The sequence below is a fragment of the Oryctolagus cuniculus genome, chromosome 11 (assembly GCF_964237555.1).
Source record: "Oryctolagus cuniculus chromosome 11, mOryCun1.1, whole genome shotgun sequence".
NCBI classification, from domain to species: domain Eukaryota; kingdom Metazoa; phylum Chordata; class Mammalia; order Lagomorpha; family Leporidae; genus Oryctolagus; species Oryctolagus cuniculus.
In genome coordinates, this window is record NC_091442.1 from 120,327,947 (window position 1) to 120,341,263 (window position 13,317).

Genomic DNA, 13,317 nt, shown 5'->3' on the forward strand with positions numbered 1-13,317 from the left:
AGGCATGATTGACTGATCTTTACCCGCTGTTTCGTTGCTGTTAATCCCGCACATATTTCTGCCTTGTCTTGACAGCCAGCGTGGTTGTGCAGATGGGAGCGCTTCAGGACCACTTGGGATCTGTAGTGGCGAATGGTTTTCTTTCAAGGCTTTGGGGAAGGCACAGAGAGAGTTAAATGCTTTCATAGCATTTACTGTCAGTGAACAAAAGCTTTGACCTCTCCTCATGAAAATCGTGTATATTGGTTAAAATATAATGAATAGCGACTGTAGCTGATAACTGTAGAGGAAAGAGTTTTTTCCTCCTTGTTACAGAGGGAGAGAGGTATTTGAGACTATCCTGCTCTCAGGAAGTTTAAAATAGTTGATAGGTACGGCACTCTCCCCGTCTCCCACACGCTATCCATTCTACTTTTCAACGAGGAAGGAGAAATTAGATGTTTGTTAAGTAGAGGTCCTGATATACATGCGTTGTATCTACATCTTGAAATGCGATCATTTTTAAGGCTCTGAGTCTGGGTTTTGTGGATTTCTTAGAGGGAAGGGAAGAGTTGAGCTGATGGTTCCCTATGTCCTCCTTTCAGTTCTTTCTGTTTTTTTTTTTATTTTATTTTATTTTATTTTATTTATTTATTTGAAAGAGTGACACAGAGATTTTTCTATCCACTGGTTTACTCCCCCAATTGCCCACACAACTGGGCTGGGTCAGACTAAAGCCAGGAACCTATAACTCAGCCCAGTGTTCCACATGGCTGGCAGGGACTCAAGTGCTTAAGTCATCCATTGCTGTCTCCTAGGGTGCACTTTAGCTGTACTGGAAGTGAAGGCAGGACTTGAACCCAGGCACTGTGCTGCCACACCTGCCCCGACTCAGCTTGGCTTCCTGGGTGCTTGGACTTGAGAACAAGATCTTGATGTAGGCAGAGGGCTCTGTGTGTGAACAGTCTCATCACTGCTCAGGCTTGACCTTGGGCGGATTCAGTTAGTGTCCGTTCTGGACCCTACAGAGAGGAAAGAAGATAGCATTCAGTTCCCAGTGACTTGCATTCTAACTGGAGAGTGAAAGTCAGTGGGCTTCAGTCTCAGGAACGGAGTGGGGCATAGATAGGGCCGGAGTTTACTGGGCTGTGTGTTTCCAGGAAGCTTCCGAGTACAGGGGATTCTCGCAGGCAGCACACCCAGTGGACATGGCCTGGAGCAGCTTTCTGCTGGAGTGGTAGGTTTGAGCAAAGACACAGGACCAGAAGTGCTTGTTTCCAGGATCCACGGTGTATAGCCGTGCCAGTGGTCACCCTCCCCGTGTGTGTGTGTGTGTGGGGGGGCGGGTTGAAGAGCACAAATGAGTATAAAAGAGACAGAAAGCGATCTTCATCTGCTGTTTCGGTCCCCAGCTGCTCACAACAGCCAGAGCTGGGCCAGGCGAAGTCAGGAGCCTGGAACTCCATCTCCATCTCCCGTGTGGGAACCACCGCTCTGCCTCCCAAGTGCTCATCAGCGGGAAGCTGTGTTGGAAGCAGAGCACAGTTGGAACCCAGACATTCCGTTATGGAATGTGGGTGTCGTAACCTCTGAGCCGAATGCCCGCCGTACTTTTTTCTTTTTTTAAAATTAAAAATCTTTTATTTGAGAGATGGGGGAGTGGGAAGAGAGGTTGATTGATTGAGAATCAAGATCCCATCCACTGGTTCACTACCCAAATGCCTGAAACAGCCAGAGTGAGGAACTCAATCCTGGTCTCCCATGTGGTGGTAGGAACCAAACTATGGAAGCCATCCATTGCTGCTGCCTCCCATGATCAGCGTTAGTAGCAGCTGGAGCTAGGAATTGAACTTGAACTGGGGCATTCCATGTAGGGTGTGCACAGGCTTCCCAACCTGGTGCCTTAACCAGTGGGCCGAATGCCCACATCCAGATCCACCTAAAGGCCAAGACCAAGAAAAGGTCCTAAGTGTTGGGATCTCTATGATCTTTTCATAAGATCAGACCACACCATCTGGGGTCCCAGAAGTCTGATGTACAAGGAGGGCATTGTCTCCTCTGTCCTGGAAGTGTCCTCTGCGGCCTCTGAGCTGTGCAGTAAGCTGGGGCAGCTTGGTGCCAGCTCCTCCAAGTCTGGTTAGTTCAGGAAGAGCTGTAGGGGAGCCCAGGGACAGTGGTCATGTGTCTGAGTGCAGCAATCTCTTCAAGGGCCCTGCTGCAGTTCTCCCGTCACATTTTACAGATCGCTGCTTCTGTAGGGGTCTGTGAGATGAGGAAGCTGGCCTGCGTTTGCGTGTCCTGTTGCTCTGGGTGACAGCCAGTGGGGGCAGAACTCCCGGCACAAGAGGCAGGCGGAAGTTGAGGTGCACAGAGGGCCGGCTGCAGGTTCGTCCTTGTCCTGGGCATGCACACTTTGCACGTCCCTCTCCCTTTCTCCGGGTTCCCGTCCTGTCCTCCCTCTCTGTATCCACACGCATGCAATGGGATACATGGAAATTGGGTGTGCTGCCACATGCCTGTGTCAGGGAGTGGACAGCGCACCTGTCCTCCAGCCCACGGCCTCCAGGAGAGCTGTTTCTGGTGACCAAACTTAGGTGCATGCTGGGTGATGAGGCACGTCCGTAAGCAGGACTGGAATTTGGATTCTTACGGGATGAGAAGTAGCTTGGTCCGAATATTTCTGTTGGAATAGTGACTGCCAGTTATGGGCTGGCTGAAGTTACTTAACCTTATCTCTGCCTAGTTAATCTGTGAAGTGGAGAGCGCAGTGCTGGCCTGCCAGTGTTACTGCAGAGATTAAATGAGATGAGTGAGAACAGTGTCTGTAGTTAGGGCTCGGAAGTAGTAGCTCTTCTGTGTTGTAAGTGAGGAGCAGGAACAGACAAGCCCAGCAAGTGGAGCGAGTTCCCAGTGTAGACATTGTCTTCTCTTCCTGATTTGTGACAGTTTTGTCCTCTTGCAGAGAAACAGCACCCAGGACTATATTCCAGAGAGTCCTGGATATCCTGAAGAAATCTTCTCGTGCAGTTGAGCTGGCCTGCAGAGACCCATCCCAAGTGGAACATCTGGCTTCCAGCCTGCAGCTCATAACAGAATGCTTCAGATGTCTCCGGAATGCTTGCATAGAGTGTTCTGTGAACCAGAATTCCATCAGGTGTAGTATTCCTCGTGGTTTCACACTCACCTGTGTGTGTGCGCATGCTGGTTCTGTCTGGTGGAGGTGGTTTCGCTGTTGTGCTGTCACTCGCTGTTAACTACCAGGTTGTCCTTTGCGTTTCCCTGGGGAGGCCCTGTCTTGGGCCAGTGTCCTGTACACACAGAATAGAGTGTGTTTCATGTTAGGGGTTATTTTGGCTTCTTACCATATTCAGAGCATGTTTCAAAATATTTGGTTCTGTGCATAGCACCGTGGGTTGGACCTTGATTTTCATTCCTTTTTCTAGATTGTCCGTGCTGAAGTTCATGTGCAGTTCTTGAACTCACTTTTCTTAGTTGTAAATTTAATTGCTTTTAATGTTTTAACTTATTACCCTTGTGTTTACTTTGACCAAAAGCATATTTTGCAGCTTTTCAAGAGGACCTGTTTTTCCTTAAGATCGTGTGAAGTACCAGGCTCCACTTACACCTATTTCGTGTGTGGGGTCTTCAGAAAGGTTATGGGAAATTCATATTATGAGAAAACTAGCATGGACTTCAAAATTTTTTGTACCAAAAGAAACATCTTTTAATTCCATTTTCCTTGAGCATTTGTGAAGTGTTTTCATAACACGCGTTTTAAAGAATAAAGAACCAGCAGAATTCTCAGTGCTCTGCTGCTCCTTTTCATGTGAATCTCTCTTCTCTGATGGAGATGTTTCCTTTTTGATTCTGTGGAATCTACTTTTCATTAAAACTGCTATTTGAGATGAAGTCAGAGGCCACCGGCAGGAGGCCCACCTCTCTTTCCTGGACCTGTCTGCAGACAGAGCCCCCAGGCTGCCTGTCACTGGGCCGGGCCAGGGAAGGCTGCTGTGGAAGCCACTTGAGGGACTCCCTGCGCTGCCCTGAGGCTTGGATATGATTAATGAAATCTTTAAGATCAAAGCAGAGAGGGATAAAAGCTACAGTTGTTTAACCAAACCTGCCATCTGTTTCCAGAAAGAGAGATGGAAACAGGACTACTGTTGCTAATAGTAGTTGCCATAAGTAGTCATGTGCTGGGAGCGTCTAGCCGCATGGCTAGTTCCCTGTGTCCTTGACCAGGTGGGCAGACTCTGAGGTGTGATGGGAGGGCAAGGGAGCCCGAGGCTGTGGGCGCCTGGGTCAGTTCAGCGAGGGGGAACATGAGCCCCTGCGCATGGAGCTGCCCCAACACCAGGGTTTGTTCCGTGTGGTTTGCTAGCTGTATCTTGTTTGATCCTTAGAACAGAGCAGAGTCGTCGTAACCTGCGGTCCTTTTTTGACAAAAGAAGAAACTGTGACTTAGGTGCAGTTGTGGTCTGGGAGTCACTGAGTCAGTGAGGGAGCCTGGGGCAGTCTCTGACTCAGGACCTGTGGCTCCAGACCAAGGCTGTAGGCACAGAAGCAGTCTGCTGCGGCTGTCCTGCCACCCACGCACCCGCCCGTGGACTCTTGCCCCGTCCTCTGTGTGCCCACCTGAGCCTGATACGTGTTGGGGTCTTTGTGCCAGTTTGCTCCTTGTGAAGTGGGCTGGCAGTGTCTTCCTCCCTGGTGAATACCCCCGATCCTGCCGAGCTGCCTCTGCTGCGGGGAAGAGTGGTACAGGTTCATGGTCGTGTGATAGTGTTACTTTCTATTGAAACAGTTTTTATTTTGTGGTAATACAGGCAAGCCTATCAAAATTCAAACATTACAAAACTAAATACTGCCGGCGCCGCGGCTCACTAGGCTAATCATCTGCCTGCGGCGCCAGCACCCCGGGTTCTAGTCCCAGTTGGGGCGCCGGATTCTGTCCTGGTTGCCCCTCTTCCAGGCCAGCTCTCTGCTGTGGCCAGGGAGTGCAGTGGAGGATGGCCCAGGTACTTGGGCCCTGCACCCCATGGGAGACCAGGATAAGTACCTGGCTCCTGCCATCGGATAAGCGCGGTGCGCTGGCCGCAGCGCGCCGGCCGCGGTGGCCATTGGAGGGTGAACCAACGGCAAAGGAAGACCTTTCTCTCTGTCTCTCTCACTGTCCACTCTGCCTGTCAAAAAAACAAACAAAACAAAAAAACTAAATACAGAGGCAAAGTGTCAGACTTCTGACAGGGCCATCAAAGCAAGGGCTGTGTGTGTGGTAGTGGTATCTTTAGTACCTGCAGCTTACGGTCAGGCTGAACTGCAGAGGAACATTTAGGGTGTTTTTTACTTCTAGGATTGTATTCACTGCTGATTTTCAAAGGGAAATTCTCACTGTTTTGGGTCGGAAATACAGCAAGGATTCTAGAAAGGATTTTGTGGCTAACTTTGGTTAAAGCCATCTTTTTGAGGCATCAGGACTCAGATCGCAGCCGTGTGTGTTTTCTGGCGTTTAATTTTAGTTACTGAAGAGTTAACAAGTGTGATGCTATTAGGGCCTAGACTTTTTTTTTGTCTGAGTGTTGCAGTTTGCGGGCACCAGGGCTGTCCTTTGCCGAGGAATATAGAACGGGGGGCAGGGGTGCAGTTTAGCGCCCACACGCAGTCTTAGGGAACTCCTGTGCGTGCTCAGAGAGGACTGAGGGCACTCAGCTGTGTGTGGATAGAACCCTGTTGGTGTGGCCACTCGTCATCTCCGTTAGATTTCTCAGCTCTTCATTAGATGAGGGTGCTTAAAAATTTTAATGGAAAAGTGGAATTAAAAGGTAAGTTTATTTTGGTACACAATTTTTTTGAAATCTATATAATTTTCACATAGTATGCATTTTCTATGAACTTTTTGAAGACCACCCAAAAAAGCAAAACTGCCTTAGGCAAATGTGAAAGAATGAATTGGTTGTAGTCCAGTAAAACTTCATTTTTATTTTTTATTTTCATTTTTATTTTTATTTTTTTTGACAGGCAGAGTGGACAGTGAGAGAGAGAGACAGAGAGAAAGGTCTTCCTTTACCGTTGGTTCATCCCCCAGTGGCTGCATGGCTGGCGCACCGCACTGATCCTAAGGCAGGAGCCAGGTGCTTCTCTTGGTCTCCCATGCAGGTGCAGGGCCCAAGCACTTGGGCCATCCTCCACTGCCCTCCCAGGCCATAGCAGAGAGCTGGCCTGGAAGAGGGGCAACCGGGACAGAATCCGGCGCCCCGACCGGGACTAGAACCCAGGGTGCCAGCGCCGCAGGCAGAGGATTAGCCTAGTGAGCCGCGGCGCTGGCCAAAACTTCATTTTTGAACCCTGAAATTCAAACTTCATAAAATTTCCACGTATGAAATTATATTTTGATTATTTTTCACCATTTAGAGAGCAAAAACCGTCCTTAGTTTACTGGCCAAACGGAAATAGGCAGCAGGCTCATTGGCCTGCGGGGCTGTGTGCAGAAGAAGCTGGACGGGAGGTGGCAGAGCTGCTTTCTGGGAGTTGAGTCTGAGCTACTTTGCCAGTGTCTGCACAGTTTGCAGAAGAGGAGGTGGGGTTGGGGCCCCCAGCCTGCAGGCACACCCGTCCTGGTCTGTGTTGAGGCCCCCAGCCCGCAGGCACACCCGTCCTGTCTGTGTTGAGGCCCCCAGCCCGCAGGCACACCCGTCCTGTCTGTGTTGAGGCCCCCAGCCCGCAGGCACACCCGTCCTATCTGTGTTGAGGCCCCCAGCCCGCAGGCACACCCGTCCTGTCTGTGTTGAGGCCCCCAGCCCGCAGGCACACCCGTCCTGTCTGTGGAAGCTCCTTCAGTAGATTGGCACCTCACGTGGGTCTGGAGAGTCCACCCACTCACATTGGGCTGCTTCCCTTTAGGCAGGAACGTCTTGACATGGTTCTGATTCGGTTCAGGTGAAGTGAAGAAGATAGAGAACTATTAGTTTCCTGTTGCCTCTGTAAGAAGTCATCACAAATTTAGGGGCTTACAGCCACAGAAAATGTTGTTCTGTGGAGGTCAGGAGTCTCTGATGCGTCTCCTTGGCCTGAGTTGAAGTATCTGCAGGGCTGGCATCTGGGTGCTGTAGGGAGAATCCACTTCCCTGAATTCCAGCGCCAGAGGCTGCTCGCATTGCGTGGGTCACGGCCCCGTCTTCCCTCAGGGCAGCCACATGGCATCTAACAGGCCCACTCCCTGACTTGCCCGCCCTGTGTCCTAGTCATGAGGACACGAGGACATTAGTTCAGCCAGAGAACCTAGAATGATCTCCCCATCGAGAACTGGTTTAGTGTCCTCTCCCAAGTCTCTTGTGTTTTCTGGCACCAACTGCACGTGCAGCAATTCAGTTGTCCTCTGGTGCTGTTAGTGGTATCTGCCTGAAGTTAGTGGTGTCAGATCTTGAAGCTCAAAGGCTCGGTCCTCTGACTCAGCTCCCCATTTAGACACCAACTGAAAAGGGGGTACCCAGGATATTCATGTCTGTCCCTGAATTCGGGGGTTCCTTGGTCCCCCGAAGCTTCAGTTTGCTAGGAAGGACTCAGAGAATTGAGGACATCGTTGACTTCCTGTCACTGGTTCATTAGAGAGGATACCACTCGGGAGTAGCAGGCAGAACCAGAGGCGCCTGCCGCAGCGGGCGAGGGCAGAGTGCTGGCTTCCCGGCTCCTCGGGGGATGGCGGCGTCCCAGCAGCTTCCTGTGCTCACCGATCTGGAAGCTCTCCAGAGCCTTGCTTGAGTAAATGGTCAGCCATTGGCCATTGACTTCAGTCTTGACTGTTCTCGGCCCTGAGCTCCCTGGCGGGGCTGAAAGTTCCAGCTCTGATCACCTGGTTGCTTCCTCTGGCCGCCAGCCGCCGTGGCCCCACGCGGAGTTCCTGAGCTTGTGATGGGTTAGAAACGCTGCTGCCGCCATCCGCTCGGGAAAGCAGAAGGGTTCGGGACTCTGAGCCAGGGTCCGAGGACGAGGACGAAGCACAGATTTCTCACTGTGCCACGTCTGTGTTGCCCTCTGAGGTGACATTTTCACAGGATCCAGCATTTAGGATGTGGACATCTTTGGGAGACTGTTCCACAGTTCATCCTTTTGCCGTTAAACCTTCATGTCTGTCCGGCATGCACAACGCGCTCATCCCTTGTGAAGGCCTTCTCAACCCAGTACAGCATCAACTCAAGTTATTTTTTTTAAAGATTTAGTTATCTCTCTGAAAGTCAGAGTTACACAGAGAGAGGAGAGGCAGAGGCAGAGAGAGAGAGGGAGAGAGACAGGTCTTTCCTCTGCTAGTTCACTCCCCAATTGGCTGCAATGACTGGAGCTGCGCTGATCTGAAGCCAGGAGCCAGCAGCTTCTTCTGGGTCTCCCACACGGGTGCAGGGGCCTAAGCACTTGGGCCATCTTCTACTGTTTTCCCAGGTACATTAGCAGGGAGCGCAATCAGAAGTAGAGCAGCTGGGTCTTGCACTGATGCCCATCTGGGATGCTGGCACTTCAGGCCAGGGTGTTAGCCCGCTCTGCACCACAGCGCTGGCTCCTCAGCTCGAATTTAATATGTCTTCTAGTTCTCGTCACTGATCACCTAAAGTATACACGGATGGGACTCGGGGATGCTAAGAAATCATCTGCTCTGACAACACAAGCATAGGTGTAACAGGTCTCCTGTGGCTGCAGTGGCCAGGGCTGGGCCATGCTGAAGCCAGGAGCCTGGAACTCCGTCCAGGTCCCCACACGGGTGCAGGGACCTGGGCGCTTGGCCATCCTCCACTGCTTTCCAGGCACATTAGCAGGGAGCTGGATCAGAAGTGGAACAGCTGGGAGTTGAACCAGCGCCCGTATGGGACGCTGGATTGCAGGCTGAGGCTGAACTGCTGTTCCACGACACTAGCTCTGATCTCAGAGAATTTTGAAACGTAGTTGTGAAACAGCTGCGAGGCTGGGGAAGACTCCTCCCTGACTGGAGGCGCCACAGCCCTTTTCTTGAAGGAAGACGCCTGCCGTTCGCAGCTGCAGTGTGTTGTCAGCTGGTCTCCGGCTGTGGACTCTGGGAGTCTGACAGCCTTGTGCCATTTCAGTCCAGGCTGGCAGTGCCGCTGCTGGAGTAACCTTCTCAAAGCCTTGTGGGTCTCAGGTGCTCGTCAGGGAGTTTTCCTGGACGAGCCCATCTTTGTTCTGGCTTCTGATAAGACTTCTCTGGGGAATCTATTCGGGGCGCCCTCCGGGTGCCCGAGGACTCCGACCCTCGGTCCCCCTTAGGCGCCAGCAGGAGGTTGTGCAGCCACACCCTGTGCTTGCTCTCCAAAGCAGGCCTCTTCCTAGGTTTAGCATCTTTTGCAGTCTGCACAGACAGAATTCTCGTGTTCACTGCACTCAGCAAGAAGGATCAGGCCTCACCGTCAGCATTTGCCTGAAATCTGCTCTGCAGAACAACCAACTCATTGTTTACGTTTTGCGATCCACATAATTAGAGGGTAGAGTTCAGCTCATCTTTTTTTTTTTTTTTTTTTTGAAGATTTATTTTATTTATTTGAAAGGCAGAGTTACAGAGAGGCAGAGGCAAAGAGAGAGCGAGAGAGGTCTTCCATCTGCTGGTTCACTCCCTAGGTGGCTGGTACGGCCGGAGCTGCACTGATTTGAAGCCAGGAGCCAGGAGCTTCTTCTGGGTCTCCCACACGGGTGCAGTGCCCCAAGGAGTTGGGCCATCCTCTATTGCTTTCCCAAGCCGTAGCAGAGAGCTGTTTCAGAAGTGGGTCAGCCAGGACCTGAACTGGTGCCCATATTGGATGCTGGTACTGCGGGCGGCGGCTTTACCTGCTACGCCACAGCTCCGCCCCTGTTGTTTCCTTCTTAGCCCTCCCCAGGAGTGCTTTCAGCATTGGCGATTCTGCCAGAGGTCTGTGGAGTGCAGCACGGGCTTTTCCTGTCACTGCTTCTCAGAGCCTGCACCAAGTTCCAAAGCCACGTCCATGCTGTTAAGTGTCCTGCTTCTGCTGCCCCAGGCGAGGTTGGTTTCCCGGCACTGTGTTACAGATTGTTGAAACAGCACACTCTGAGTACCTGACAGTTCTGGGACTCCGAGTCTACGTGGGAGGTGCGTGTGCTCCTTCCTGCAGCCGTGGGGAGAATCAGCCGGCTTCCTTTGCTCTTGCAGTGTCTGGAGGCCGCGTGTTCCTTGGCCTGTGGCCCTCCCAGACTTACTTTCCTGTCTGCATAATCCTGGAAGATCTTCCCGTTGTAAGACCCTTCAGTAGTCTCATTTGTGAAGTCCCTTTTGCCATGTGAGGTTGCGTGTTCACAGATTCGGGATTTAGGATGTTGATGTCTTCGGAGAAGAGTTGCTCCGCCTGTGACGGGGTCTGTTAACCAGTGTTCTTAGCATCACGCATGGAGTTGTTACTTGAAATGCAGTGTTAAGAAAAACATACATCTAATTTTGTCTTTTTTTAAACTTGGTACAGAAACTTGGATACAATCAGTGTCGCTGTTGATTTGATTCTGCTGTTTCGGGAACTGCGAGTGGAACAGGAATCTCTGTTGACAGGTAACCTGCACTACGAATTCATGGTTATTTTTATCTTTGGGAAGCATTTAAAGCTAGTACTTTGAATATCAGATCATTCATTGCAGCAGATGTTCTGTAACTTAAATAGTGAAATATTAAAGGATTCCCGTGACAGGAAGTGACAGCAGCTTCCTTTGCTGCCTGTTGGTGGCTGACTTGTGGCCCCACCTCCCCCTCGTGTGCTGAAGTCTTGTCTTCTCTGCTTGGCCACCGTGACAGAGCGCCTGTGCCCAGGAGGTCTGTCGGCAGTGCGCGTTGCTCGTAGTTCTGGGGTCTGAGAAGTCCGAGATCGGGCGCCGTGGATCTGTGTCAGCTGAGAACCTGCTCTTTGCCTTAAACATGGTTCCTTCTTGCCGTGTCCTCATGTGGTTTAAGGGCAAAGGGACAAAGAAACTCCCCTCCAGCCTCTGTTAGGAGGTGCCCATCCCATGAGCCTGGTCGGCTCCAAAGGCGCTGCTGCTTACTGTCGACACATTGTGGGCTGGATTTCAACCACACTCGGACAGAAAAGCCTTAACCCCTGTTTGCAGAAAGTGACTGTCCTTGGAGGTAGGGTCTGTAAAGAGTTGGTGGAGGTGAAGTGAGGACATGGACCGGCTCCCTTGTAAGAAGGGATCAGAGCACCCGTGCGGAGTAGAGGCCTTGGGTGGGCGTCTGCCGGCAAGGAGCTGGGCCCAGCTGACATCGCCGTCCTGATAGCCTTCATCCTGGGCTTCCAGCTCCAGAGCTGCCGGGGGATAAGTGTGTGTCTGTGGTGCAGGGACCGGCAGGTTGTTCTAGGCTGCAGATGAGATTTCAGCAGTTTCCAAAGCTTAGAATGACCTTGTGGTGCCCACATTGCCATGAGGGGAGCTCGGTACGAGATCTGCTAAAATCGAATGCCTAGTGTTAGTGGGCTGGCTGCGGACGGCTGTTGGTTTAGGGTCAGAGAAACGCCAGGCTTCCTAGTTTGAAGAGCTGGAGGCTTTCTAGCCTTTCCCAAATGTTTCTGGTCTGTGTGCGACCAGCATTCGCACCTCTCCTTTGACAAGGGTTGTTAGGTTATCACAATATTTAACAAAACTATAGGATTTTAATGTATCATCTGTGTATCCAAGGAACTGAAATAATATGGTATGTTATTTGGTAATCTTATTTTAAATACTTGTATGTAGGCTTGTAAAGTAGATATACTGAATTATAGTTTAAAAGTTTTTGGGGGGCCGGCCCCGTGGCTCATTTGGTTAATCCTCCACCTATGGCGCTGGCAAGCCATATGGGTGCCGGTTCTAGTCCTGGTTGCCCCTCTTCCAGTCCAGCTCTCTGCTGTGGCCCAGGAAGGCAGTGGAGGATGGCCCAAGTGCTTGGGCCCCTGCACCCGCATGGGAGACCAGGAGGAGGCACTTGGCTCCTGGCTTCGGGTCGGTGCAGCGCCGGCTGTGGTGGCCATTTGGGAAGTGAACTAATGGAGGGAAGACCTTTCTGTCTGTCTCTCTCCCACTGTCTGTGACTCTACCTGTCAAATAAAAAAATAGTTTTTGTTTTATTAGAGAATGCCTTTACCTTATCAAATAATTCAGTGGATGCTTCTGTAAATGTGCACTCCTGCTGTGTCTAGTGCAGAGCGTGCCTGCTGAGTGGGTCCCTACACAGGTCTGAGTGCTCACAGTGTCCTACGAGGCATGCCTGCGTTATGCCGTTGGCAGGTAGGTGAGAGCAGAGGCCAGAGTTTGGTTTTTGCAGGCACAGAAGCTAGAGTACCAAGGTGAGACAGGCTAAAATAGCGTGATGGTGGTGTTGCCTGGCTTAGTTAATTCTTTTTTTTTTTTTTTTTTTTTTTTTGATAGGCAGAGTGGACAGTGAGAGAGAGAGACAGAGAGAAAGGCCTTCCTTTTTTTCCATTGGTTCACCCTCCAATGGCCGCTGCGGCTGGCGCACCGCGCTGATCCGAAGCCAGGAGCTAGGTGCTTTTCCTGGTCTCCCGTGCGCGTGCGGGGCCCAAGGACTTCGGCCATCCTCCACTGCCCTCCTGGGCCACAGCAGAGAGCTGGACAGGAAGAGGAGCGACCGGGACAGAATCCGGCGCCCCAAACCGGGACTAGAACCAATGTGCTGGTGCCACAGGCGGAGGATTAGCCTATTGAGCCATGGTGCCAGCCATAGTTCATTCTTATTCTGGACTGTGATTTCTTAGTGTTTGCATTTTAAATTTAATTTGCTAAAATTCTTGGGTCTATTTGATTTAGAAACTATCCTTTTGGAATTGACAGTTTCTTTTCTTTTCTTTTTTTTTTTTAAAGATGTATTTATTTACCTGAAAGTCAGAGTTACACAGAGAGAGGAGAGGCAGAGAGAGAGAGGGTTCTTCCATCTGCTAGTCCATTCCCCAATTGGCTGCAATGGCCAGAGCTACACTGTTCTGAAGCCAGGAGCAATGAGCCAGGAGCTTCTTCCAGGTCTCCCACGTGGGTGCAGGGGCCAAGGACTTGGGCCATCTTCTACTGCTTTCCTGGGCCATAGCAGAGAGCTGGATGGAAAGTGGAGCAGCCTGGTCTCGAACCGGTGCCCATATGGGATGCTGGCACTGCAGGTGGCGGCTTTACCCTCTATGCCGCAGCACCAGCCCCAACAGTTTCTTTTTAAAAATTCACTACATCATAAAGAATTTATACACAAGAGGGGCTGCGTGGAGACCTGGAAGAAGCTCCTGGCTCCTGGCTTCAGATTGGTGCAGTTTTGGCTGTTGCAGCCAATTGGTTAGTGAACCAGTGGATGGAAGACCT

At 51.1% G+C, this 13,317-nt stretch overlaps 1 protein-coding gene across 4 annotated transcripts in view; it reads left to right on the top strand.

Annotated features, from left to right (window-relative positions):
* ATXN10 (ataxin 10) overlaps positions 1–13,317 on the top strand; it is a 156,909-nt gene that overhangs the window by 16,200 nt on the left and 127,392 nt on the right. For 3 of the 4 annotated variants that reach the window (XM_017339766.3, XM_017339764.3, XM_002723648.5), the window contains exons 2-3: positions 2,942–3,133; positions 10,452–10,534. In XM_017339766.3, the coding sequence (XP_017195255.2) occupies positions 2,942–3,133; positions 10,452–10,534 (275 nt within the window). The remainder of the gene's footprint in view (positions 1–2,941; positions 3,134–10,451; positions 10,535–13,317) is intronic. The other variant, XM_051840579.2, reaches the window with a different exon arrangement.